General features: G+C 52.8%; 4 protein-coding genes across 11 annotated transcripts in view; 2 read left to right on the top strand and 2 right to left on the bottom strand.

Annotated features, from left to right (window-relative positions):
* Positions 1–432, bottom strand: part of LOC122675467 (endothelin-converting enzyme 2) — a 30,813-nt gene extending 30,381 nt beyond the window's left edge. For both annotated transcript variants that reach the window (XM_043874283.1, XM_043874282.1), the window contains exon 1: positions 208–432. In XM_043874283.1, coding sequence (XP_043730218.1) covers positions 208–403 — 196 coding nt within the window. In that variant the 5' untranslated portion in view covers positions 404–432. The remainder of the gene's footprint in view (positions 1–207) is intronic.
* Positions 374–27,042, top strand: LOC122675469 (40S ribosomal protein S10). Of its 3 annotated transcripts, none has more exons than XM_043874288.1 (4): positions 374–378; positions 11,679–11,686; positions 26,345–26,354; positions 26,485–27,042. In XM_043874288.1, the coding sequence occupies exon 4, from the start codon at positions 26,485–26,487 to the stop codon at positions 26,980–26,982; it is 498 nt and encodes a 165-aa protein (XP_043730223.1). In that variant the 5' UTR covers positions 374–378; positions 11,679–11,686; positions 26,345–26,354; the 3' UTR covers positions 26,983–27,042. The 3 variants fall into 3 exon arrangements, with proteins under 3 accessions (XP_043730223.1, XP_043730221.1, XP_043730222.1); XM_043874286.1 differs by lacking the exon at positions 374–378 and adding an exon at positions 7,679–7,682; XM_043874287.1 differs by lacking the exons at positions 374–378; positions 11,679–11,686 and adding exons at positions 11,413–11,417; positions 13,300–13,305.
* Positions 1,178–6,230, top strand: ALG3 (ALG3 alpha-1,3- mannosyltransferase). Its single transcript, XM_043874284.1, has 9 exons — positions 1,178–1,408; positions 2,963–3,062; positions 3,155–3,302; positions 3,412–3,572; positions 4,058–4,178; positions 4,612–4,817; positions 4,959–5,035; positions 5,616–5,760; positions 5,906–6,230. The coding sequence occupies exons 1-9, from the start codon at positions 1,213–1,215 to the stop codon at positions 6,066–6,068; spliced, it is 1,317 nt and encodes a 438-aa protein (XP_043730219.1). The 5' UTR covers positions 1,178–1,212; the 3' UTR covers positions 6,069–6,230.
* Positions 6,230–18,821, bottom strand: VWA5B2 (von Willebrand factor A domain containing 5B2). Of its 5 annotated transcripts, none has more exons than XM_043874272.1 (22): positions 18,503–18,821; positions 18,015–18,086; positions 17,825–17,930; positions 17,467–17,611; positions 17,211–17,381; positions 15,083–15,302; positions 14,745–14,902; positions 14,088–14,219; positions 13,736–13,860; positions 13,195–13,350; positions 12,687–12,797; positions 12,163–12,371; positions 11,963–12,074; positions 11,326–11,511; positions 10,296–10,467; positions 9,888–10,201; positions 9,191–9,380; positions 8,738–9,088; positions 7,642–7,779; positions 7,459–7,542; positions 7,143–7,363; positions 6,230–7,056 (listed from the first exon to the last, which is right to left on the bottom strand). In XM_043874272.1, exons 4-22 carry the CDS (start codon positions 17,603–17,605, stop codon positions 6,508–6,510), a joined length of 3,738 nt encoding a protein of 1,245 aa, XP_043730207.1. In that variant the 5' UTR covers positions 17,606–17,611; positions 17,825–17,930; positions 18,015–18,086; positions 18,503–18,821; the 3' UTR covers positions 6,230–6,507. The 5 variants fall into 5 exon arrangements, with proteins under 5 accessions (XP_043730207.1, XP_043730211.1, XP_043730206.1 ...); XM_043874276.1 differs by having other exon boundaries at positions 17,467–17,579; positions 18,503–18,557; XM_043874271.1 differs by lacking the exon at positions 18,015–18,086.

Here is a 27,042-nt window from a genome sequence, read left to right as displayed (position 1 = left end):
AGTCTCAGAGAGACTGTCTTTCCCCTTAAGGTCCCGGGACTAAGAATCTCTTGGCTCCTGTTTGCCCTGGCGAAATACTGCAGAGATTCTAAAGGTACTGGATCCTAACTTCTGACTGGAGTGTTCTCGGAGAGCGGCAGGCAGAAGCGAGGGGCGGGGCCAATCCAACCAGCTCCACCTGGACTGGGCAGCCCCGGAACTACCCACCTAGCACGAGGATACGGTCCTCCGGCCGCAACTCCGGCTCTAGGAGGTCACGGAAGGAAGAGAAGTCTCCGAACCACTCGTAGGGGGCAGAGTCGGCAGCGCCCTGGTATCGCTGGTCCCAGTACCGGACCTCGCGGTACCCGCAGTTCTTCTCCGGTAACTCCGGCACCGGTACGGAAGGCCCCAGACAAGCCATTATTTCTGGCTGCCGGGCAGTGAGGGCAACTGGCCCCCACCTCTAGGCGGGGCGTGGTGCTCCAATGTAGCCAATGAGAATGGTGGCATACGGGAGGCGTGGCCTTTGTGTCTCCGCCCAGCATCTGCAGTTGCTCAACATAAACACGTGGAACTTCCGTCCTCTGCTAAGCGCTCGAGAAAGAATCTTCCGGGTGGGGAAGTTGTATCGTCCATACGCTGAATTCTCTGGGTGCAGTGCTCACTAACTTCTGAGAGCCACACTCATGGTGTCACACATTCCGGGTCGGCACTACCCACCTCATTTTCAGTTTGACAAGCTCTTTCCATTAAGAAGCCTGAATGTTAATAAAAGATTCATTTCTTCCCAGTTTTGAGCACCCAGAGGGCTCTGAGGGGTGGCGGGAGTAGCGCGGACACGGGTCTTGCTCTCTAGGAAACACGGGCATGAATGCAGATATCAACACGGGCGAAGTGTTATGCTGGGCAGGGGAGGTGAGGTGCGGAAGAGACACGGCGCGGGCAGAAAGAAACGTTACTTTTCTGGGCAAACGTTCGATTCACACTAGCGCCTGTGCGTCCAGGGTTAAGTATGTACTAAGGAGTAAGACTATTCCTGCTCGTATGGAGTGTGCACTCCATCAGGGAAGACAGATGTGAAAGCAGGAAATTTTCGAGGCGTAAACAAGGACTCAGACAACTCCTGTCAGCGCTCAGTCCGTTGGGACACGTGGCGCTGGAAGTGGAACCTAAGTACCAAGGAGTCGGGCTTCCGGGGTAGCGGGCCCACAAGAGCGGCGCACCGTCAAGATGGCGGCAGGCTTGCGGAAACGCGGCCGGGCGGGTCCCGCAACCCGGGCAGCAGGACTGTGCGGGCAGTGGCTGCGGCGCGCCTGGCAAGAGCGGCGCCTACTGCTGCTGGAACCGCGCTACACGCTGCTGGTGGCCGCCTGCCTCTGCCTGGCGGAGGTGGGCATCACCTTCTGGGTCATTCACAGGGTGGCATGTGAGTGCGCCGAGGGGGAGGGGAGGAGGGGGAGGGAGACCGAACCCCCAATCAAAACTGGGACCCACTTTCGGAGCTCAAACTTAGACCCCTGATCCACTCAGCCATCAATTGCAGACCAATATCTTTTACCCAAATCCCAAGTCTGCTCCACAGAAAACCAAACTCGATTTTAATCTCCCCCAGAAAACCTGGGTCCAAGTTAATGGCTGCTGCTGCTTGTCTCTATGGCTTTGGACACGTCACTTCCCTTGCTGGGTCTCAGTCTCCTTATCTGTTGAATTCTGAGGTCTCAAAGTATTTTCTCTGTGATAGCATTTTGTTACAGTCAGTTCGGCGTTATTAGTCACTCCTCTCCAGGCAGAAAGCACTGGATTTAAAGCTTACTTGCTAAAGACAATTAGTTCAGTGTGTATTTACTGAGTGCTTATTATATGGCTAACACCATACTAGGTGCCAAGGGTATAGTGGTGAAAAAGATAGGTTTCCTACTTGTGTATGCGGACCTGGACAAAGATAAGTTAACAGAAAATTATATTACATTATATTCATCATAATGGTACTAGACAAAGTGCTATAGTGGACAAAGCAGGGCACTTCAGCCAGACTTGAGGAGTCAGAGAAGGTTTCCTAGAGTCCTCTTCCAATAATAAGAGCTAGTTCCCTGAGGAAAGAGAGAAAGGGGTGGGAGGCAGATTATTCTCTAGGATAGAATCCTGTTTCAAAGAGCTCCCATTGAAAAAGAGAAAGTCTACTTCCTTTGAAGAAATGAAATAATTAGAGTTGGAACACAGAAATCAAGTGAGGGTAGTACCAAGAGATGAGATTTCTATCATGAAGGAATCTCTAACCTGTGTTAAAGAGATAGTATGATGATTAAGAATTTAGAGCTCCATGTGTGCCAATCTCAACTCTTCCCTTCCTAGCTTACCGATCTTGAGCTAGTTACTTAACCTCATTAATTCATAATTTTCTCTTCTAAAAATGGGAATAATAAAAAAAACTTGGTCTTTAACCAAGAGCCTTGGGGAATCACTAAAGGGTTTTAAGCAGAGAAATGTGATGTTTCTATTATAGGATGAGCTCTCTGGTTGCAGGGTGGACAATAAAATGTAATGCAGTGAAAGTGGAAACTGGGAGCCTAATTAGGGAGCTATTGCACCATTGAGGCTAGAGATTGTTACGCCCAAATTGTGCAGAGAAGGATGAGACAGATATTTAGAATGAAGAATAGGCAGGACTTGGTGACTGAGGGTTGGAAATGAAAGAGAAAGAAGTATCAAGGATGTTTCCCAGGTTTGTGACTTGGAAGTGAGAGGTTAATGGTGCCATTCATGGAACCCAGGAAGGGGACCACATTTGGAGTGGAAAGTTCTGAGTTTCATTACAGACATGTTTTGATTTTAAGATACTTGGGTTCATGCAGAGAATAAATCAGTTAAAGAAGGGATTATGATAGAAATCCCAAGAATGAGCTGGAACTCTGTGCACTGATGGACTGAGGCAGGGCAGTTCTGGACCACAAAGTAACCACACCATCCTGTCCTTTTGCAGATACAGAGATTGATTGGAAAGCTTACATGGCTGAGGTAGAGGGAGTCATCAATGGCACCTATGACTACACTCAACTGCAAGGTGACACTGGACCTCTCGTGTGAGTGGGATCGGAGGTTCAGCGAGGATGGAGGGGCTGACTGGATGCCAGGCTGAATAGCTTGACCTGGACTCATGTTCCTTCTCTTCCAGGTACCCAGCTGGCTTTGTGTACATCTTTATGGGGCTTTACTATGCCACTGACCGAGGCACTGACATCCGCATGGCCCAGCACATCTTTGCTGTGCTCTACCTGGCCACTTTGCTGCTTGTCTTCTTGATTTACCACCAGACCTGCAAGGTGAGTTCTCACCACCAGGAACAGGGGCCCCCAAACTGGGAGGGCTGGGGAGTGGGGACGGTTCAGGGTTGGTGAACTGACCTTGTCCCCCACTGTGCCCACCTCTCAGGTACCTCCCTTCGTCTTTTTCTTCATGTGCTGTGCCTCTTATCGTGTCCACTCCATCTTTGTGCTGCGTCTCTTCAATGATCCAGTGGCCATGGTGCTGCTCTTCCTCAGTGTCAACCTCCTACTGGCCCAGCGCTGGAGCTGGGGCTGCTGCTGTTTCAGGTCAACACCCCTCGCTTGTGGACCCTTCTTTCATCTTCTGTATTTCCATCATTTTCTCCCCAGTTTTCTGCAGCAGAGGGAGTAAGGCAGTGGCCAGACAGTGTAGGTCAGTTAAGGGCCGCACTCGCATCCTGCGAGGAGTTCAGGATATGTAGAAAGTCTCCATACCCAGGCACCTACACACACACCACCCTCTTCCTATCGTGTTTCTTCCAGGCTGCATCTGTGGTTGGAGTTGGTCAGTTGCACTTACTAAGTACTCAGTGTGTTATTTGCTGCTCACTCTGAGTGTAGAGACAACTTATCAGCTCCCTATCCCAGCCTCCTCCCAGGCTGCCTTAACCCCTCCAGCGGTTCTGAGTATGAATGCTCACCCTCTGCCTGGAGCTTGCTGGCAGGGAACGGGTAGCTGCTGCTGTGATGGTCAGGGGTACATGGCCCTGATGAAGCTGATGTTCACTCTTCCTCCCCACTATCCACTCCAGCCTGGCAGTCTCTGTGAAGATGAATGTACTGCTCTTCGCCCCTGGATTACTATTCCTTCTCCTCACGAAATTTGGCCTCCGTGGGGCCCTCCCCAAGCTGGGCATCTGTGCTATCCTTCAGGTATTCCCTCCTTACTGTGTCCCCTTTCTGATGAAGTGGCGGCCACTCCGTCTGGACTCCTTTCGTTTTTGAGACATCCTCAAAGCCAGGGGACAGAGTTTTGGAGTTGATTCTGATCTGGACAGCCACCACCTCTAGACGTTGGTTTCTTTAGCTGTAAAACAAGGGTGTTGAACTAGATGGTCTCAGAGAACCGTTCTAGCTGTGCACATTTATGACTAGATGAATTTAAATGTAAAGCATTGTTATTACCTTCTTCCTTGGCATTTTTGGCCCAAGACTTTGGTCTGGGTGGGTGGTCTGGCTTTCTTGCTATTCCTGGTGGCAGTTAGGGAACCTCTGGGATCTATACCCTATCCCCCCTCCCCTCAGTGATTAGCATGAGGCTGAGGGTGAGCCTGGGCAGCTCTGCTGATATCCCATTCATCCTCAGGTGGTGCTAGGGCTGCCCTTCCTGCTGGAGAACCCTGTTGGCTACCTATCCCGCGCCTTTGACCTTGGCCGCCAGTTTCTCTTCCGCTGGACAGTGAACTGGCGCTTTCTCCCCGAGGCCCTCTTCCTGCATCGTGCCTTCCACCTGGCACTCTTGACTGCCCACCTCAGCGTGCTCTTGCTCTTTGCCCTCTGCAGGTGGCACAGGTGAGAAAGGAGGGCAGTTCCTTGGGCAGACTTGGGGGAAAGATTGAAGGGCCTAGGCCTTAGGGGCTGCTTGAGGACATGTTGAGCTCCGTGTGGCCCACTATGGGGTTTTGATAAGTTGTCTCAATGGTTTCTCCCCAGGACAGGGGAAGGTATCCTGTCTCTGCTGAAGGATCCCTCCAAAAGGAAGGTTCCACCCCAGCCCCTCACACCCAACCATATCCTTTAAGTCATGGGAAGGTAAGTCTTGCCCTCTCCAGGTGCAGATAGGGTCCTGGTCAACCAACCCTGGACAGCTGCTGATCTGGGAGAGGGAAAGGAGGTTCCAGTAGTAGCTACAGGGTCCATTCGTAGAACTCCTACTCACAGTACCAAACACTGTGCTGAGCACTTCACATATTTAAGTATGTTTTATTCTTAATTCTAAATATCATTGAGTTACCATTATGAGGGGGCACCCTCTGCCTAGCGCAGTCCTAAGAGCTTTAAGTATGTTTAAAGCTCACAAGAAACTCTGTTTTATCCTCATTTTACAGATGACAAAATTAGGGCTTTAAAAGGTTAAGTAATTTGCCAGTCACACAGCTAGTGAGTGATGGCTCCCTAGGCCTTACAGCTCTAGATTTTATTTCCTCCACAGACTGAGGAACAGGTCCAAAGAGGTTCAGAAATTTGCCCAAAAGTATGTATCTAGGAACTACAGAGCCAGGGGCTGTTAGACCCCCCAAACTTTTGTCCTCCCTGCTTTGAAATCTCCCTACCTCTCTGCTCCTGCCCTTGGCCTTGACCACTGCCTACAGATTGTTTCTACCCTCTTCACTTCCAACTTCATTGGCGTCTGCTTCAGCCGCTCCCTTCACTACCAGTTCTACGTTTGGTATTTCCACACACTGCCCTACCTCCTGTGGGCCACACCTGCCCGCTGGCTCACTCACCTGCTCAGGTACTGGCTGGGACAGCCCTGGGGGAGAGGACAGGGGTGGGAAGCTCCTCATCCCAAGGCCATGACTGCGGAGGGGCAGTGGGTGAGCTGAAGAGCTGCAGGCCTAGAGACAGGATGAGACCCAGAGCTTCTCTCTTCTTTCTAGGCTGCTGGTGCTGGGGCTCATCGAGCTCTCCTGGAACACATACCCGTCCACGTCTTGCAGCTCTGCTGCCCTGCATGCATGCCATGCAGTCATCCTGCTGCAGCTCTGGATGGGCCCCCAGCCCTTCCCCAAGACCATCCCGCACAGCAAGAAAGCCCACTGAGATCCACCTGTTCTCCGCCAGTCCATTCTTGGGACCCCGGATGGGGATGGACTCTGCCCTTCCCAATAAACCAAGTCTCCTTCTATGCAGCCTCCGTGGAGGTGCCTGGACCGAGCTGTGAGGGACAGGCACGCGGCAGATAAAGAACTCATTAAGACAGTCCCAAGAGGCACTTTATTGCATAGGATCTGGGGGCTGTGGCTCTCTCCCCTTCTGCTGCAACCACACAGAGCTCAGAGAGGAAGGGGCAGGGGGTGGGAAGGATGAGAGAGAGCACAGGCAGGCACTTTTTGTGGGGGCAGGAGGATTCTGTGGAGGGAATGAGAAGCAGTGGGGACAGGCTGTTGCCAGCCCACCCCTTCCCAGCACCGAGAGGCCGGCTCTGGGTGGCAGTGACTTTGAGTTGGTTGGGGGGTGCCAGGCAGAGCAGTGCTGACCCTCACATGTTTGCGGGGCTGTAGCACAGCAGGTGGAGCTGCAGGTTCTGGTCCCAGTGACGCAGAAGCAGGAAGAGACCGCGGGCTGCAGCCTTGAGGTTGGCCAGGTCCAGGCCGTCGGGCAGGTGCTGCGCCCGCAGCCAACAGTCAGCCTTCGCTGCTGCCAGTTCCCACTCACCAAAGGCCCCCGCACAGCGGTGCTCCAGCCACGCAAGCGCCACAGCCGTGGCCCAAGTCCGGCCCCGCAGGTCAGCGCCACCAGGCCCTTCCGACCCCTCTGAGGCCTCAGTGTCTGATCCCCGCCCGCTGTCCACCTGGCCCGGACCCTCGGAGCCCGAGCTGGGGGACGGGCTGCAAGAGGCTGTGGCGCTGCCACCCTGGCCAACACTGGGGGCTAGAAGTGCCCAGGGAGAGGAGGCCGAGGTGGGGCTGAGGCTGGCCCGGTGCATGGCGAAGGGCGAGGCGCGGCACAGGCGCTCCTGCGAGATGCGCACCGCTGCACAGAACAGAGCGTCCAGGCGGAAGGAGCCAGGCGCCTCCTGCAAGCGCACCTGAGGAGAGAGGAGGTGGGGGGAGAAGCGAGCTGAGATAGTGCCCTGGCCCTGGCGGCGCCACCCTCCACCTCCCGAGTCCTCACCAAGGGCAGGTAGTCGTGGCCGCTGCCTTCACTGTTGCTGTCATTGACTGGGCCCGTGTTGGGGCTGCAGAGTCTGTGGCTGTCTGGGCCTCTGGACTTCCAACGGCCCAGGCTGATCCGAGAGGGAGGCCGGGGGAGGGGGCGATGAGACCCTCCTATGGGGGCTGCGTGGTCCCCCAAAGCAGAACTGGAGTTGCCAGTTTGGTCCGGGTCCCAGCCACCTGCCAGAGAGTCCCTTCAGTCCTGACTGGAGCCATTCAGTGGTGGTCCCTAAGCCTGTTGCTCCCTCCTCCATTTCCTCAAATTTGAGTGTTACCTTTAGAGTGGACAACTGTGGGCAAAGGAGCTGCATCTACATGGCTTTGAGAGACAGGAGGGGTACCTGCAGGTTCAGCTGGCTCTGTAAGGGCACAGGAGGTAGGGAGAAGTTTGTCTGGGAGGGTGGCCAGTGAGGTGAGAACTGGTATCTGGGAGGTCACCTGGGAGAGACCTTGCTTACCAGAGCTCCGCACCTGCAGGGCTGAGGGTAGGATCTCCCTGGTGGTAGCATCCACAGCTACAGGGCAGGTGAAGCAAGAAGGGGCAGAGCTGACCTTACTTGTCTGAAGGGCTCGGAGCCAGGACCTCCGGGCATGACCTACGAAACCAAGCAGCAGCATGTGGGCTGCGAGGGGGTGCACACCCACCACCCACTCTCTACAAAGAGGTTCACAGAAAAAAACCCTCTGCTCCCATAATGCCATGGTTTCTTCCTTTTTTTTTTTTTTGGCACCTTGAGGCTTCTGGAACCTTAGTTCCCTAACCAGAGATCAAACCTTGCCCTGGCAGTGAAAGCATGGAGTCCTAACCACTGGCCTGCCAGGGAATTCCCAGCCCCCTGTCCACTTTTGAACAGAATGGAGTTCCTTCTCAGGGTCAGCTCAGACTCCTCAACTTTGACAAGAAGTGGTTAGGCTAAACGCTCAACCACCTTGTATTAATAGCAAGGCTAGGCTCCCTAGCTACCCACAAATGCAACATTCTGGACACAACCCCAAGGAAGCATTGAGTGATGCCTTTTCCATCCACTCATTTCAGCACTGCCCTGTAGAATTTTCTGTAATAATGGAAATATTCTGAGTCTGCATGATCCAGTGTGGTAGCCACGGGATCCAGCCACGGGATTATTCCTTACAGTCACCACTAAGCATATGAAGTGTGGCTAGTGCAACTGAAGAACTGACATTTTAACTTAAATAATCTTCCTAAATGACAGATTTGTTTTTATATTATGGGCACTGTGAATCATTACAAGATGAAATTCTCTCTCTGTTGGCTGCTAGGAAACTTGGCCAGTTTTGGGTCTCCTGCTTGCAAGGGTACATAACCTCATGGTGTACATCTTTAATATAACCTCATTTTCTGTTTCCTTTTATTATCCCTCCCCCCCCCCCCATTACCCTGCTTAATTTTTTTTCTTGATAATGTGGGTGAGCTGCCTCAAATCATTTGTGAGCAAGGTGAGGTACAGTGAGTGATCACACAGACCTATGCCTCTGCCACTCTCTGCCCCGTATGGTCTCCTTGAGCCCTGACTGGGCCCACCAGGAACTCACCCCGGTCAGCCCTGGTCTCACCCCCTCTTCGAAGAGCCAGCTGCTCATTGTCCCGAACCACAGAAGCTGCTGTCAGTCGATGGAGTGCTTGGTCCCATTCATTATCTCTTTCGGGGGGTGATGGAGGCAGTGAGCCATCATCCTGAGGCCCCCACAGCGTCTCCAACCCAACACCCACCTCCCAGCACATGGGCTGCTCCCCACACAAGGCCCGGATCACCACATGGCAGCGTGGAGCCTGGGGAGGCTGTGCTGGAGGAGCCAACTCCCCATTGAGGGGAACAGCGGTGAACAAGAAGGGTGGTTCCATCAACATGTCCCAGTCCATGGGGGCTGGGGAGAGCAGGTTTCCTGGGGAGAAACAATGGTAGGAGCAGGGGCCACGTGGTGCCCTGGGCTCCACCTCCCCACAGCGTCCTGGGTGACAGAACCCAGCTCCCCCATAACCCTTACCTGAGTCATCCAGGCCCTGTCCCAGCTGCTGCCCTGGCTCAGGGCCTGGCCCATCGGGTGCTACACCCAGAGAGGGGTGCCGGGGGCGGCCAGGGACTGGGTTCACCCGGCCTTGGGGGGATGAGAGGCTTCGGCCGGCCAGAGCCGCTCTGCGTCGACGGCCCAGCACCTCAGCACTCAAAGCCCCAGTCTGCACATGAGAAGTGGAGTCCACTGGTCAAGCAGTGCAGAGCTACTGGCCTGATCAGACATACATACATGACTAGCCACATGCCCTTTTGTCTGAAACCTTAGATGGCTGCTCACCACCCTTAGGGTTGAGGCCAGGCTCCTTCTGGCCCCTGGCCCCCTTCCGTGTGTCATCTCGTTCCGTCTCACTTGAGACATGGGGCATGTTTTTACTCATGCGCGTGTCTGTTTTTACTCATGTCTTTTCCCCTTCTGCCTGACTGACTTATTCTTCCAGAGGAGGCTGTTGCTTTCCTGACTCAGACAGGGTTAGTCACCTTGACTTTGAACCCCCATAATGTCATGCTTCTGTGCTTGTCAGCATGTGTCTCATGGTATCATCATTATGTATCATCATTACCTGTTTTTTTAAGTAGACTTAATAGTAACCACTGCACAATCTATGGCATACAGCCAATGGTCAATAAACATTTGCTGGATACATGGTGGGATGTGGATTGAATCTCACCTTGACTGGAGCCAGTGGGGATGGAGGCAGGGGACAGGAGCGGGAGCTGGCAGATTCTCCCCAGGCCAGGCTTCGGCAGCCCTGCTGAGAAGGGGGATCCAGGGGAGTGTTGCCCTCAGGGGAGCCCGGGCCCTGGGAGACAGGGGACGCGCTGCTGCCTGTGGAGCCTGGGCCCGGCTCTGGGCTGGCAGAGCAGTGGGTGAGCACATACTGCTCCCGGATGTACGAGGACTGGAAGATGCGGTGCCATATGGCTGTGTCAGAAGAGGGATTAGGTCCGGGGTCCGTGACTGGGTCTGTCAGAGCATCAGTACCTATGGAGAGGCAGTAGAACAGATCCCAGCCCTGGCCTCTCCTACCGCCCACTTCTACTCTAACACACACACACACACACAGCCAGACACTCACTCCTCTCTGAGTCCCCAGCAGCCCACGGGCTGGACAGCTCTGCTGACACAGTGCCTGTTCTCAGCGGCTCTGAGGTGCCAGTGGGCTCCGTGCCAGGGCTGGTGGCAGATGGTGCTTCCTCTGGGGATGGGAACACCGAGCCGCCCAAGCTCTGCCAGCCAGGCTCTTGGCCCTGGAGAGGAATAGACATTGAGAAGGGGGGAAAAGTGATTATAGCTATATACTCTTTTTCCAAACAGGATTTAAGATGGCTCACTGCAAGAGGCAATAAAGATTATAAAGCAGAAATGAAAACCCAGTACTAAGAAAGGAGGAAACATGCATGCTGACCAGAGCATTACTACAGCTGCTGTGACTGGGCTTCAGGTTTGGCCCTGAGCTTCCTGGCAGGTGAGGAAAAAGGCAGACAGTCCATTATACGGCTCTCCCAATCAAAAAGGAGCTAGCACGCTTGGTTCTTCTCGAGAGAGAAAGCTTTTCCTAATAAATATAACTCATTTATCCAACTCCACCTCTGTGTCAAGTATCCTACCAACAGCGTGCAAGTCATGAATTTCTAATTAAAACACCCCTATGAAAAAAGTCAGTGTAAGGGGCTCAGAGAGGTTGAGTGACTTGCCCCAAATCAAATGCTCAGTACACAGCAGAATTGGGATCTGAGATTTCATCAAGACGATGCTCTGTGTGGCCCTGAGGGTTACAGGAAATAATCTAGATGTTGCTTTTTGTAGGGCACCGTGTGGAACAACGAGCAGGTTTCAACAAAAACCTCAGAGCTAATGTGGGTGCTGCTCTGTATGCTTCAGTGACCAAAGGCGTCACTCTATAGGACGGCTTGGTGGGAGACCTTATGAGGGAGGCAGGCCGCAGTCACCATGAGGGACCCAGTTTGGTCCCTGGGGAAGTCTAGGAGGTAGCAGTAGATGAGTCTGGCAAAGAGAGGCACCAGGGAGAGGAAATGGGTTTTGAAGAGATACAGGGGCTTAAGCCATCCCAGGCCCACCTCCCACCACCCCCAACCCAGGCCTACCCCCGGGGGTTGGGACCGGAAGCCGTCCACCCTGAAGAGTGAGCAGTAACCAAGAAGCTGGTCCCCGGGATAGAGCGCGGGGATCTCCCGGGGTGTCAGCAGTGCCTCCACTGCATCAGGAACAAACCAGTCCACAGAGATGTCACTCAGCGCGGGCTCCAATGCCTTCCTCAGGGCCTGCACCAGCTGTGAGGAATGACCAGAGGGAGGCCGTGGGAGAGAAAGAGGTGCCTCTCTGCCAGTGAAGTGGGGAGGCACCCTTCTGCTGCTGCTATCTGCCCAGCACCTGGCTGAAGCGAGCAGGGCAGGGTCAGGCTGGGTCAAGAAGAAGAATGGGGGTAGGAACAAGCGAGGAGACAGCGTTCAGTCCTCAAGGCTTGGTGTGAACTGTACTCCTGGCCTGTGCCATGTGGATGGGGCAAGGCTTTTCAAAGATACGGCTCAGTACCAGGACAAAACTTAGGACAAGATTTGGGGAGTAGTCAGAGGCCATGTCCCCCACACCTTTGGCCTCCTGCAGCACCCCACAGCAGGGTGTCCGGAGACCTCACAACCTGACCAGGATCTGTTTCAGACTCAGTGCCACTTGGGAGAAGGACCCTGAGGAGAAGGGAGCAGGGCCCAGGCTCAAGCTCACCATGGGCTGCAGCCTTTCCCCAGGTCTCAGAAAGTAGGCCTGGCCCCTGCTGAGAGCAGACAGACCCTGGAGCAGCTGGCGGCAGGCACGCCCCAACCCGAAGGAGAAGCACCTGACAAGAGAAGGGGAGCAGCTGTGACCTCAGAAGCCCTCTTTGGGGGGCCAATCTCAGGAGCCTGGCTCTGCCCACTCCATCCTACCTGGCTGCCCCTCTGTGCCACCTCATGAGCTCCAGGGTCTGGTGGGTCACAGCGGCCATGGGTGAGGCAGCGGTGAGCAGGAAAAGCTGCCTAGGATGGGCCCTTTGCTGGGGCTGCCCCAGGGCCCAGTCCAGAGCGGCCCACACGTCCGGAGTGCCGTCTGCAGCCTGCAGGGTCTCAACGCTCTCACAGATCAGCTGCACAGCTTCCTGGGGGAAGAAGGCTTGGGCTGGGCACACCGGGCTGGGAGGACTCTTCGTGTGCACGCCCAGTTACTCAGTTGTTTCCGACTCTTTGCGAGCCCTATGGACCGTAGCCCACCAGGCTCCTCTGTCCATGGGATTTCCCAGGCAAGAATATTAGAGTGGGTTGCCATTTCCTCCTCCAGGGGATCTTTTCAACCCAGAGATCCAACTTGTGTCCCTTGCATCTCCTGCATTCGCAGGTGGATTCTTGACCACTGTGCCACCTGGGAAGCCCCTGAGATGTCTCTACTGACCCCAAAATCCCTAGGTCACACTCACATCACTGCAAGGCCGGCTCTCTGGGAAGAGGGGCTGCACCGAGATGCCAAACATGGCAAGGTTGATGAGCGTCTGGGGTGGGAGTGACTTCACAGCCAAAACGATGGCATCCTGGGGAGGGCAAGGGAGGGCAGGGTGAGGCAGACCCCACTGGCACCAAGATCGACAAGGGATGAGGGGCCAGATGAGGGAATCTGGGCAAGGCCCTGTGTGTGTCTGTTAGAGAGACCCCAGCATGCAAGGGAGACTCTGAGTTCCTATGAGAGACATTTGGGCATGTGACGGTGGAGGTGCATGCGAACCCTGGGGTTTGGGATTGGCCGTGACCTAGTGTAAATTTATGTGCGGCAGGTGGGTCTTGGAATCTGGGAGAAACACATGTGTGTGTGAGCATGAGAAGGAGAGGTATGGGTGTGTGTGTGTGTGTGTCTTTGAGAGGCAGCCCCCAGCCCACCTAGACCCACTGCCCTGCCCAACCCCCAGCGCCCCCACACCCTGCCCCACAGGCCTTGTGTGCCACACTACTGCCGTCTAGCAGGAAGAGGAGCTCCCGTGTAGCTGTGCCCAGGTGTCCGGGCTTGGAGCTCAGGTCCGGGCAGAAGCTCAGCACCAGCACAGGGTTCAGCAGGATGTCCTTGTGGAAGCGTCGCTGCAGGAAGCACACCTGAGCACGGGAGCCCCCAGTCATCCTGGGCCAGGCTTCCTGAAATTCCCACCTGGGCTGGCAGCAGGACCTAGCCCTGGGACCTTTGTCCATGCAATCCACCCGGACGGGGCACCCTTTTGTGTCATCTGAATAAAGGCAACGGCCAAGGCAGGTGGCTGTCCTCTGCCTGTGTCAGTCCTACTCCCCATCCTCTGAGACATGTTCCAGGGAGACTTGCGTGGGCCTCCTGTGACAGTACTCATCAGCCTGTCTCAGTGGTGGTAGCTATTGAGAGCTCCCACTGAGAGTAGAGGCCTCCTGCCCATCCCAACCTAAGCCTGCTCCCCTGCTCCTCCTGCATTAATGCAGCCAGAGGTGAGGCCAGGACCCCAGGCCATTATACCTGCCGGTCCCCATCACTGTCCCTTCGCAGCAGCCTCTGGAAATCCCGGCGGGCTCTCACCCGGGCCTCATACTCTGCTGAGCTCAGACTGCCAGCCTCCAGCATCAGGTGGGGCTGGTGGGGCTCTGGGGAAAAGGGAACACAGCTCCATCAGGGAAGCTCCCGTCTTTAGACCCTAAGCACTCAGCCCCACCATCCTGGGAGAACTTTGCAGGCTCAGCCTCCCTGCACTGCCGGGCCCACCCTCACCAATGACTCAGTTTTGGCTTTGAGTCCAGAAATCTTTGAAAAATGCTCCCCAGGTGGTCCTGAAGCAGGCAGCACTAGCCTACTGTGTGCCCCAGTCTCTCACCACTGGGGTGCAGCAGGATCTCCAAAGCCCGGTCACAGCGGTGGCCCTCTGCCAGTGTGACACAGATGGTGGCCGCAGAGCTGGCATGAGGTGGGGCATCTGCCCGAAGAGCATGAGAGGGGCTCTCCAGTCCTGAGGGAGGTAGAGGCAGGAAGAGGTGATGATCACGCCATCCTAAGCCAGTCCCAAGAGCACTAATATCACCTTCCCATACAATAGTGGGGGGCAGGGGGGCAGGACCATGACTGATTCAGCTCAGCTCTCAGAGTCCAATCTATAGGATAGACAAGGGGGGTTTGCCTGCTTTCACGGAATGGGAGGGGAAATCCCAGGTGTGTTCCTGGCTGGTCAAACAGCTCTACATCAACCTTATTTAACATCTTCCCCTACCTTTTGCACAAGGAAACTCAACTTTATCACTTGGACTGGCCTCATTGTAAACACTGCTCTTCTCACTGGTGAGCGGAGTGGAATGTAAAGAAATGACATCATTAAACCTACAGGTGTGAGTGTTGTGTGGAAGTAGCCAGGGGATGATCCCACTGGGAGAATAGAGGTTCCTAAGTCTTAGGTCCCCATCTTCTTTTTGTACTGTGTTCCTCCCATCCCTGAGCCTTGAGTTATTTCCCAGTCAGCTACCCTGGGAGGGACACCCACCTGCCAGCAGGCATGGCCCAGTCACCAGCATCTCGAAGGAGAAGGTATATGGGGCAGGGCAACGGGCAGGGCCCAAGAACACATCCCGAGGGGCAGCCAACTCCTCCCAGGCTGGCCCTTCACCCTGAGGGCTGCTCACTCCAAAGCAGCTGGTGGGACTGGAAAGGAACATGAGAAGGGTCACTCGGCCACTACCAGGGTCCCTAACCCCTCTGGCTGACTGGCTTCAGCCCTTCCCCACCCTGCCAATCCCCCAGGACACCTTGCCAAGGCCCCCTCACCCGCACTAGACCCAGAGAAGCCGAGGGAGGGACGAAGGGAATCACCATAGGCCCAACCTGTCGTCACAGAGCCCCGGAGGCCTGGGGGGCCCTGGCGGGCCTGGTGGGGCCAAAGGGGTGAGCACAGAGGGCAGAGCCACGTGCAGCACCCCGTCAGGCCTGGAGGGCAGCTCCCGGCTGCTACGCAGGGTCACTGTCATGGTGCCGGCCGCGGCGATGAGGCCTGTAGGCAGCACCAGTGTGGACCGGGCCTGGGCCAGATCCAAGACAAGATGACCTATGAGTGAGGAAAGGGGTCAGAGGGGGCTGGAAGCAGAGGAGATGGGGGAATACAGGGTGGGAGCAGGCAGAGTCAGGGAGCTTGGGCAAGGAGAACTTTGTGAGGTTGGAAGGATGCTGGGCTAATGCATTGGTGATGTAAGATGGGGGCATGAGATGAACGGTGGTAGAAGGAGAGGCAGGTTGATGGCAGAAGGATCTGGCTGTCATCAAGAAAGGCAGAAGTGACATCACTGCTAATGGAGAGCTGAGGAGGAGAAGGGGGATGTCCACACCACCCCCAAGGTCCTGGGGGACCCATACCCTCTGCCTCTCTTTCTTTACCTGCTCCAGCCTGTTCAACCCGTAGGCCTCATTTCCCTAAAGAATGCTATTGACATTTCCCATTGCCTGGGACCCTCCCTGCTCACAAATACCCTGCTCATGAATAGTTGAGGGTTGAGGACTCCCCACTGCCCACTAGCTGTGGCTCCAGCATTTTCTTTTCTTTTTTTGTAGCTCCAGAATTTTCTGCCCAAGAGGAATTCAGGGACAGTAATCTACTTGGAAGCTGGCTAGAGGACATTTGTATACCAAGTATTCCATTTTACTTAGACCAAGGGGTTTGTTTGGGGACTGGTGACATCAAGGGCAGCACCACAGCTGCTAAAGGGAAGGTGGCCAGGTGTCTAAGGTGGAAGTCAAAACCCTACATGGTTGGGCCCCAGCCTACCTTTACAGCCCTCCTGGGCCTCATTTCCCCAGGATGATCATTTACCCATTCTTCTCAAAAATATTTGCTGAATAAATGAAGGGGAGGAAAAAATGGAAGGAAAAAACCAAGGTAAGAAGGAAGGAAGAAAGGGGCTTCTATCTCCATCATCTGAGGCTTGGGACAGCCTGATACATTGAAGGGAACACAGTGTCAGGTTTTGAGTCTCTGCTCTGTGACTTCTGATTCTGTCTTTTGGTAACTCTCTTGTTTAGAGGAGCCTTGGTTTCCTCATTTATAAAATGGGGGTCATAATTATATGACTGTGGTGAGGGATGAATGAGACAATATACGGGAAGCACCCAATGTATAAAAGGCTGTTGCTGTTACTCTTGTCATCTATTAGAGGGGGAAGGAGAACAACACTTGCATTACATACCTCTCTGGATTCAAGTGACACCAGTGACTGAAACCGTGAATCACTATAAACGTGAGGCATTTTATCACCATTACCCAGTATAACTTATTTCTGAACCTTTGCTTACACCGTTGCCCCTGAGTAGAGTGCCTTTTCTCTCCTCTCAACCTTCCTACTACATCCCACCCTTCCTTTCAGTCAGATGCTGGCTTCACCTCCTCTGAAATATTCCTGAGGCCTCAGCCCAGAACTCCCTTCATCCTCCAACTACCTGCTGGGCTTGTGCCAACTCTCAGCACCACTGCATTCTGTCCCTCTTCTTACCCAGATGGTAAACCCCATGTGCAGGAATCAAGTGAATGCACAAATAAATAAAAGAATGAAGTGTGAGCCAGGAATCCTTGCAGATGGGAGGGCTTCTATCTCTTCCCCCAGCACTCACTGAGCCCCTTTGTGCCACTTTTTGTGAGAGATGCTGGGACCAAAACCCCGTCCCAGGCCCCGGAGCTAAAGCTCCAGAGGGGAGAGCCTTGTCGACTGCCTGCTGTGTCTATCCACCTGGCTGCAAACCTCGGATCAGGCCTGGTTCACATCCCACCAGCACCTGGTCAGCGTCAGGGGCACAGTCCTCTATGGTCGAATGAAAGGGTGAATCAATGAATGAAAAAGCAGTGACGGGGGTGGGGGGGGGGGCGCGGGACAGGGAGAGGTGGGATGCAGAGCGGGTGCTTGCAGAGGGATGCGATGCACAGTGCGTCTGCTTTCAAGAGATGGGGCGGGGAGCGCCCGGGACTCACCCTGCGCGCAGCGGCGGGGCGTTGAGGCCCCCAGCGCGGGGCCCAGAGCGCTGCAGCAGGCGGCCTGCGAGCGGCGCCGACTCTGCAGCTGGAAGGAGACGCGCCGTCCCGCGGCCTCCGCCTCGAAGCCCGAAACCACTTCAGCCTCGGCCAGCGGATACACGAACACGCCTGGGGCGGGATGAGGGCACAGACGATGTCGGACCTTGCCAGGCCGGCCCTGCCCACCACCCCACGCCCCCCGCCCGGGCCTCACCGTCCACCGGCTGCGGCTGCGGGTTGTGGTAGGTGAGCCGGGCCCGCAGGCTGAGGCAGGGTCCGTTGGCGCAGGCCCGGACCCAGGAGTCCATGAGGGGCAGCGGCGTCCAGCTGGAGGGGCAGTACAGGCCGGGCATGGTGCCCTTGGGGGAGGGGTCGCTCTATGAGGGGTGCGCAGGGTGAGTTCGGGGCGCCCGGCCCCACCCTCCCGAAAGCTGGCGGGGAGATCCGGCACGGGGACATGGACCTGCGGGGGGCGAGAGGCTGAGCCCTGGGGCTCGAGCTGGCGGACAGGTGGCGAGGGGAGGGAGACCTGGGGTGGGGGTGGTGGCGAGATGGGCATCCTCGCCCGTTACCTGGGAAGCCCGGGAGGAGCGCAGCTGCAGGCAGCACGGGGACCGGGGAGCGGAGGGTTAATGTTTAACTGGAGCTCCGGGCGCCCAGCAGTCCCTTCACCGGCTCCTGGAGGGGCGGCGGGGGTGGGGGGAGTGGGGTGTCACAGTTGTTCCATTACCCCCCTCCCGGGCTTCGCCGCCACCCCAGTACCTGCCGGCCCCCCGGGGCTCCCCGCGGCTGCCAGCTGTTGGAAGTGGCGCGGGGGGAGAGACGGAAGATGCTCTGGGTGGGGAGCAAGGGTTTAAAGGGCCAGCATCCTTCTGGGTGCACCTAGCCCAGCAAAGGTTAGCAGGGGCGGAGTGCGATGGGGAGCCAAAGGGCTGCAGTCTTTCTCTGGCGCCTCAGCTGAGAGGGTCGCTGAGACCGGCTGCAGGCCGGAGTGGAGGGGGTTCGGTTGGGAAGAACAAAGTGGGAAGGGAAAGGAAGGGGTCTTACGAAGGCAAGAGCGGGAGAGGTGACCGGGGGATTCCGTAGGATCTGTCCAGGGCACCTCTCCCCATCCTGGTAGAACTGATCTGGGATGGGGGTTGGGGGTGGGGGCGCTGCAGTCACCGCTGCCCCCACAGCCGAACCGTCAGGGGATGCTGCGGGCTGGGTCTAGGGATCGTCCCCCTCCCCGCGGGCAGCCTCAGCCTCACCGTCGCGTCCTCTGCGGAGTTCCGGGCGGCACGACAGGACCGGGGTGGGTGGTGCTGCCTTCAGTCTGAACACCTGCGGGGCGCCCGCTCTGGACTCCCGCTGCGGCCGCTCTGGGTCCGCACAGGGGCGTCGGCTCTAAGGGTGCGGGTCCCGCCCCCGCTCGGAAGGCCGCCCCTCCAGCCGGCCTCGGCCCCGCCCGCCGCTGCGGCTGGGCTGCTGCTCCCCGCCCCCTTCGGGCGCGGTACCGCCTCCGCGCCAGCCCCGGCCGCTCCAGCCCCTGACGCTCCAGCCAGCCAGACCCGGCACCGCAGTGCAGGAGCCGCATCCCCGCCGCCGCACAGCCCAGCATCAGTGCGAGACCTGGGCCTTTGAGGCCCCGCCCTTTCCATCCTTCAGGAAATGAGGCGTTTTGCAGGTGCGGCAGAAGGGCTCAATCTGCAGGCCCCCCAAACCAGCACTGCAGCAACTCCAGCCACCCCGATTATCCCACCTCTACCCTCTTCACCCCTCACCCCCACAATGGCTCAACTTTTCATCACTGCAGAGACCCTTATCACTGCAGCGAACCCCAGGGCCGCATCACTATAGGACCCCCCTCCCAAAAGCCCGACCCTTTCCTATGCAGAGTGCTCCTTCATCACTGCAGAAACCTCCCCCATCCTGCAGGTGTCTTCAGCTAGTGTGACCACTTCAGTCCACTCCATGCAGGGATTCCCATCACTGCAGCGATTCTCCCCCCTCCAGCTGCCAACCTTCCCACCACCGCAGTGCCATCTCCCCACTTTTTCTGGGGATGGGGAGGGTTGGCAGATCGCCCTCTCAGGCTATAACTTCCAGGTACCTTCAGTTGCCCACCACCTTGGAAGTGAGGCCTTTCAACCTGCAGAGCCTTCTAGTGGCTGTAGACTACCCCATCATAGAAGTGACCTCCACCCTGACCACATCACTGCAGCACCTGCAGGAGAAAACATCCCAGCCTGTAATCAGGTTCCTTTGTTATCTGCTGGACTGACAGTGTTATGCTGCGAAAGATTAGGAAAGTCCATAAAATCTTCCCCCAAGAGCCCTGGGAAAGTGACCATGTCTGGTGTCACCCATGCAAACTTTCTTGCAGCAGCCACACTCAACTTCTGCAAAGAGAGCTTGAGGAGACCTGGGAGTGGGGGGCAGTCAGTGGGGAGTGGGCTTTCAAGTTAAGCTCGGCATTCTCACTCCTCCCTATTTACTTGGGGGGGGGGACATCCTCTGCCTTCTTGAGCACTGAACCCCCCACTTCAAGCCTTTTGCTTGCTCAAACCACTTAGCATGGTGGAAACAGCTTGGCCTTTTCCCAGGGAACTTCATGGGTGGAAATGCACAAGGATGATACAGGAGGCATAGCCAGCATCACAATGATCTAGCTCACCAGGAGTTCCAGCAGAGTTCCAGCCCTATTCTTTCCACACTAAGCCCTGACTGCATGTCCTTTCTTCTCCCTTCTCTATTGAACCCTCTCCCAGCCTCATTCAGAGTTGAATGTTCCTCTACCAGGCTTGGGGAGAAATGGTAGATGGTGGGGGGGTGGGGTGGATGGACAGGCCCTTCAGGCACTCCAGGTCCCTAGGCAGTGCCAGCCCTGGCCTGGAGGGCTCCATGGAAGTCCAGGCAAGTGACTACGTCCTCATGGGTGTTTTGTGCTTTGCCCCTTCTGTGAACAAGCCAAGAGCTACATGTACAAACACGAAGCTGCAGGGAGCAGTCATTAAGTGTCCTCAAACACACAGAAATGGAAAAAGATGTCCTTGCCTTGGTTCCCGAGGAAAGCTTGACTGTAAAACAGTGTCCCAGGAAGACGGTATCTCTGTCAGAGACTAGAAAACACTCTGGAAGAAGCCAAGCTTTGCTGGGAAGCTGGGCTGGTCCTGAGATCCTCCTGCTAGGGAGGCTGTCTAAGCTGAGGCAAATGGAGTGAGAAGTGGGTCTGCAGCTCAACCAGAGGTGTAAAGTGTCCTGCAGGATGGGGTAAGGGTGCAGGCAGCCAGGCCCTGGAGAGGAGGGGGTTCTGTGGAGGGGCACTGAGGCCCAGCTGGGAGGCATGCTGATAAAGGGGCTGCAGCATGGCAGGTGGCTGAGGACCAGAAGGGGGAGCGCAGACCCAGAGGGTCCCAGAACCCAGTGTCAGGAGGTGGAGGAGATTCTAGGCAGGGAGTGTCTTGGAGCCTGAGTGCTCTGCCGTGTGCCATGTGTAGGGAATATAGAGCTACAAAGGCATAGCCTCTGTCTTGGAAGGCTCATACTCTGGTGAAGGCGGCAAACACACAGTTACCATAGGCTAGGCTGAGGGCTGCATTACAGGGATATCATAAGAGCTTTTAGCTGGGAGCTTTTTCAGTTCAGTTCAGTTCAGTCACTCAGTCGTGTCCGACTCTTTGCGACCCCATGAACCACAGCACGCCAGGCCTCCCTGTCCATCACCAACTCCCGGGAGTCCACCCAAACCCATGTTCATTGAGTCAGTGATGCCATCCAATCATCTTATCCTCTGTTGTCCCCTTCTCCTCCTGCCTTCAATCGTTCCCAGCATCAGGGTCTTTTCAAATGAGTCAACTCTTCGTATCAGGTGGCCAAAGTATTGGAGTTTCAGCTTCAACATCAGTCCTTCCAATGAATACCCAGGACTGATCTCCTTTAGGATGGACTGGTTGGATCTCCTTGCAGTCCAAGGGACTCTGAAGAGTCTTCTCCAACACCACAGTTCAAAAGCATCAATTCTTCTGCACTTAGCTTTCTTTATAGTCCAACTCTTACATCCATACATGACCACTGGAAAAACCATAGCCTTGACTAGACTTTTAGGAGCAGCAACTAACCTGGTGGTTGAGCGGGGAAGCCATCTAAGTGGAATCCTAAGTGGGAGTTAAGCAGTGAAAAGGAAGCAGAGGGATCAGCTCACCAAAAAATGAAGTCAGAAGAACCAAGGAAAGGGTAAGTAGGAGTGCTTTGTTGCTGCTGTTGTTGTTTTCTCTTGGTTAATATTTCTCAAGCACTTACTATTGACCGAGCACTGCACTATGTGTGGATCAGTCACTGCCTTTAATGATGAAAATAGCTCGAGACAAGTACTATTACTATCTTACATGTGAGGAAAATGAAACGCAAACAAGTAACTTGCTCATGATAAGCTAATAAAGCAGTAGAGCCAGGATGTTGAACTCAGATGGTCTGCCCTCAGACCACATACTGCTGTGATAGACAATACAGTTGCTACCACAGACAATACAAATTTATTAATGTTTATTTTGTGGTTTATTTCTTTTTTATTTTCCCTAAATCTCTTTTTATTCTGAATTTTTTAAAAAGTTGAAGGATTTCCCTAGAGGTCCAGTGGTTGAGACTCTGCTCTTCCACTGCAGGGGGCATGGGTTTGATCCCAAGAATGATTTTTTTAAAAAAATAATTTTACTTATTTTTCTTTGGCTGTGCTGCATCTTCGTTGCTGCATGGCCTTTTCTTTAGTTGTGGCAAGCGGGGGGCTACTCTTTGTTGCAGTACTTGGGCTTCTTGTTGGGGTGGCTTCTCTTGTTGCAGACCAGGGGCTCTAGGGCACGCAGACCTCAGTAGTTGTAGTGCAAGGGCTTAGTTACTCCACAGCATATGGGATTCTCCCTGACCAGGGATTGAACCAGTGTCTTCTGCATTGGCAGGCAGATTCTTTACCACTGAGCACCAGGCCAGGGAAGCCCTACAACACAGTGATTTATTTACATATTGCAAAACAATTATCACAGTAAGTTTAGTTAATATTCACTTCAATTTCCTAAGTCTCTTAATATATCTCCTTTTGAAAATTCCCATCAGTCTTGGCTGACCTCAAGAAACAAAGGGACAGGTGGGGAACCAGGTGGAGAACAGGAGACCTTGTGCCCAGCCAGTGGGCAGAGGCAGGAGCCAGCGGGGCCCAGGCAGGGAATGGGACAGGTCAAGTGGTTGAATCTATAGCTCACGTTCACCTCTTGAGCCAATGAGAGCTTCTGGGAGTGAGTGACTCCGTCTTTCCACCACGGGCCCTGGCATACAGTGGATGCCCAATAAATGTTGGCTGACTCAGTTAGAGGGATAACGTGAGAAAACTTACTGACTCTATTAGTGAAATTGACCCTATCTTTTAATCTCTGTGTGAAGAAGTCCGCTGGGCTACTGAGGTCCCTATCCAGAATACCTGCTCACCTTGGCCACCACCAACCTAGCTTGTAGGTTTTTGCTTTTCCTCTGATCTGGCCCAGGAGGGAGGACTGAACTTGCCCCCTTCCCCTACCCCAAGTCAGGAGAACACTGCCCAGGTCAGGGCCGAAAGTGCCAACCACCTTTATTGAGGATGGTGGTATGGAGTGGGGAGAGGGTAAATTTGAAGGGAAAGGGTCTCAGAAAATGCTCTGCATCCAGGTCACTTGTTGCAAAGCTCAATTCTGTTATCTTCTGCTTGTGGGCCGCCTCCCTGTGTTTGGGGCCAGTAGATGTGTTTTCTCAAACCTCAGAAGCATCTACACACTCATATTTGAGTTCCAGGAGGCTTATGTGTAGAAAAAAAGTTTTTGGTCCTGCCTGTGTGGTGCATGCTCAGTCGTGTGTGACTCTTTGCAACCCCGTGAACTGTAGCCCACCTGTTTCCTGTGTCCATGGAATTCTCCAGGCAAGAATACTAAAGTGGGTTGCCATTTTCTTCTCCAGGGAATCCTCCCGACCTGGGGATCAAACCCACATCTCCTGCATTGGCAAGCAGATTCTTTTACCACTGCACCACCTGCGAAGCCTATCTCAAGTTTCATATCCAAAATCCCAGCCCCTGTTTGAAACCCCAATTGGAAGATGGCTTAGTTCATTAGTATTCACTCAAAAAATATTTCTTGTTGTATGGTTAGGTGGAAGCCACAGCAGGAAACAAGACAGTGGCAGATCCTTCTCCTTATGGAAGACATCAAACATACATTGACAAACAATTAATTTGTTAACTTCTGATTTGGAAATAATTTTTTAAAAGTGTACAAAAATCTCAAGATTAGCATTTTTCTGAAATATAGGTTCTTTACATTGTGCTTCTTAACCCTAAATAGTTCAATATATCTTTCTTAAGAACAAGGGCACCCTCTTACATAAACATAGCATAGTTGTCAAATTCTGGAAATTTAACATTGAAAACAGTTCTATTGTTTAAACTAGTCAATATTCTAATTTCATTAATTGTTGTAAAAATGTTCTTCAAAATAATCCCTTCTCCCATCGAATCCAGATCACAATTGTGTTTAGCTGGCAGTTCATATGTCAACTTGGAGAATGGCTTTGGATGAGATTAACATTTAAATTAGTGATGAGTTTACATTTACAAGAGGGAAGGGATAGTTAGGGAGTATGGAATGGACATGTACACACTGCTATATTTAAAATGGATAAGCAACAAGGACCTATTGTATAACACAAGGAACTCTGCTCAATATTATGTAACAACCTAAATGGGGAAAGAATTTGAAAAAGAATAGACAAATGTATGTATATAACTGAATCACTTTGCTCTACACCTGAAACCACAACATTGTTAATTATCTATATGCCAATATAAAATAAAAAATGAAGAAAAATTTGTCAGTGAATTATAAGTTAGTAGTGTATGTTAGTCACTCAGTCATGTCTGACTCTTTGTGATCCCATGGACTGTAGCCTGGGCCAGGCTCCTCTGTCCATGGAATTCTCCAGGCCAGAATACTGGAATGGGTACTGGAGTGGGTAGTCATTCCCTTCTCCAGGGAATCTTTCCAACCCAGGGATTGAACCCAGGCCTCCCACATTGCAGGGCAGACTCTACCATCTGAGCCATCAGGGAAGGCCAAGAATACTGGAATGGGTAGCCTATCCTTTCTCCAGGGGACCTTCCCAACCCAGGAATTGAACCAGGGTCTCCTGCATTGCAGGCAGATTCTTTTCCAGCTGAGCTACCAGGGAAGCCCATAATGTGGGTGGGCCTGACCCAATCAGTTGAAGGCCTGATTAGAACAAAAAGGCTGACCTTTCCAGCAAGAGGGAATTCTCTAGTAGATTGCCTTAAGATTTTGTCTGAATTATCACAGATAATGTTGCCAGATTTGTTCACTGTAATGCTATTATTTTTTTTTCTTGTTTTAATTAAACAAGTACTTTCGTAGTGATTGCTTGATTCTATGTAACTCTCCTGATCTTCATCAAGATCTTGCCTACAAGTTTTAGCTTCCATTAATGCCCCAATTAATATTTTATGTCATGTTAATTGAGGTATAATTTACATTCAACAAAATTGACCATATTTTATTTGGTAAAACATGTATACATAAAATTTACCATTACAACTAGGGAGAAAATTCAGTAAGGTAGCTAGATATAAGATCAATCTTCAAAAATTAATAGCTTATCTCTACATCAGCTATAACCAAGTAGAACATGCAATAAAAAAGATGCTTTCACAACAGTGACAACAATTATAAAGTATCCTGGAATTTATTTAACAAGATCATATGAGACTTCTATTAAGAAGTCTATAATGCTCAAAGGACACAGAAAATGATCCAAATAACCAGAAATGTATTCCATTGTCTTGGATGGAATGGCTAAAAAACTAACAATGTTCATTTTTTCTCCAGTTAATCTATACATTCAATGCAATCCCAAGTAAAATCCGTGAGGAAAAAAAAAAATCCATGAGAATTTTCTGAAGTTTTAACAAATTTACATATATATATGTATGTACAGAGAAAAAAGTTTCAAAATTACCAATCAACATATAAAAAGAAGAAAGAGGTCAGCTTGCCCTACCAGATACCAAGACATACCACAAGATCGCAGTAATCAAACCATATGCTAGTGTTACAAGCAGACCAACAGAGAACCTGACCCATGTGTGTGATATGATATAAATGAGAATATGTGTGCATGTTAAGTTGCTTCAGCTAATATGCAACAAATGTGGCATCATCATCACTGAAGAAAGGATAGATTCTTTGGCAGATAATGTTGGAAAAACTGGTTCATTATATAGAAAAAGGTGAAACCATGTACATAAGCAATACATACACAGTGAATTCTAGACCATTCACAACATCAATAAGAAAAATAAAACTATACAATTAATAGAAAAAACAAGGTTGCAGAAAATCTGTTACCCTAGGGGTGGTAGGGAAGGACTAAAACATTTCAAAAGAACAAATCACTGTTGCAAAACATTGATGACTTTGATTATATAAAAATTAAGTATTTCTTCTCCACAAGACACTTATTAATTACAGAGGGGAAAATAGCAATTTAAAGCATAGAAACCTGGCAGACACCACCTTAACCAAGTAATCAAAGTTAACATCACCAGTAATGGGGCAAATTGACATCACATGCCTCCTGATAAGATGTACTGAGAAGGTACAGCCTCACTTCTGTGATATTCCTGCCAAAAATGCACAGCCTGAATCTAATCACAAGGAAACAACAGACTACCCCAAACTGAGGGACATTCTCAAAATGAATATTCTGTACTCTTCCAAAATGTTAAGGTCATGAAAAATATAGAAAGGTTACAGAACTGCTTCAGATTGAAGGAGGCTAAAGAGACAGGTCAGCTGAATGCAATGTGTGATCCTGAATCAAACATATGTATTTTTCCTTTTTATTATTAGGAAATTGTTGACATATATGGCAACATTTGGATAAATTAGTATCTAATCTCTAGATTAGATAATATTACTGTATCAAAGTTTATTTTCCAATTTTGATAACTATACTGTGGTTATGTAAGTAAAGTTTTTGTTTTTAGAAAACAACATATTGGGTACTTAGAAATAAAGGAACAGAGCCGTCGCGGTGAGTTCCTCCGGTGCCGTGGTGCCATCGGCCCCCATCCTGGCCCTGTCTCCGCTGCCGCCGTCGTGCCTCGCCGGGTTTAGGGTGGCGGGGGCCCTCTCTGGCTCCCCGCACTTCCATTTCCGAGCAGATGTTGATGCCCAAAAAGAACCGGATTGCCATTTATGAACTCCTTTTTAAGGAGGGGGTGATGGTGGCCAAGAAGGATGTCCACATGCCCAAGCACCCGGAGCTGGCAGACAAGAATGTGCCCAATCTTCATGTCATGAAAGCCATGCAGTCTCTCAAGTCACGAGGCTACGTGAAGGAACAGTTTGCCTGGAGACACTTCTACTGGTACCTCACCAACGAGGGCATCCAGTATCTCCGCGATTACCTCCACCTGCCCCCTGAGATTGTGCCCGCCACCCTGCGCCGCAGCCGTCCGGAGACTGGCCGGCCACGGCCCAAAGGTCTGGAGGGAGAGCGACCTGCAAGACTCACGCGAGGGGAAGCCGACAGAGACACCTACAGACGAAGTGCCGTGCCCCCTGGTGCCGACAAGAAAGCCGAGGCTGGGGCTGGGTCAGCAACTGAGTTCCAGTTTAGAGGCGGATTTGGTCGTGGACGTGGTCAGCCACCTCAGTAAAGTTGTAAGAGGTTGTTTTGTGTTGAATAAACCTGTAAAGAGAAGAAACTAAAAAAAAAA

The sequence above is a fragment of the Cervus elaphus genome, chromosome 19 (genome assembly GCF_910594005.1).
Source record: "Cervus elaphus chromosome 19, mCerEla1.1, whole genome shotgun sequence".
NCBI classification, from domain to species: Eukaryota; Metazoa; Chordata; class Mammalia; order Artiodactyla; family Cervidae; genus Cervus; species Cervus elaphus.
This window is presented reverse-complemented; position numbering and strand designations above follow the sequence as displayed.

Excerpts from the sequence above, each read along its gene's own strand:
- VWA5B2 (XM_043874272.1), bottom strand. The coding sequence starts at position 17,605 with ATGCCCGGCCTGTACTGCCCCTCCAGCTGGACGCCGCTGCCCCTCATG. Across the intron at positions 7,364-7,458 it reads CACAGTTGTCCACTCTAAAG|GTGGCTGGGACCCGGACCAA; the intron begins GTAACACTCAAA and ends ACTCTCTGGCAG. Across the intron at positions 7,057-7,142 it reads GCCACGACTACCTGCCCTTG|GTGCGCTTGCAGGAGGCGCC; the intron begins GTGAGGACTCGG and ends CTCTCTCCTCAG.
- ALG3 (XM_043874284.1), top strand. The coding sequence starts at position 1,213 with ATGGCGGCAGGCTTGCGGAAACGCGGCCGGGCGGGTCCCGCAACCCGG. Across the intron at positions 5,036-5,615 it reads CCAGCCCCTCACACCCAACC|AGATTGTTTCTACCCTCTTC; the intron begins ATATCCTTTAAG and ends ACCACTGCCTAC. Across the intron at positions 5,761-5,905 it reads TGGCTCACTCACCTGCTCAG|GCTGCTGGTGCTGGGGCTCA; the intron begins GTACTGGCTGGG and ends TCTTCTTTCTAG.
- LOC122675469 (XM_043874288.1), top strand. The coding sequence starts at position 26,485 with ATGTTGATGCCCAAAAAGAACCGGATTGCCATTTATGAACTCCTTTTT.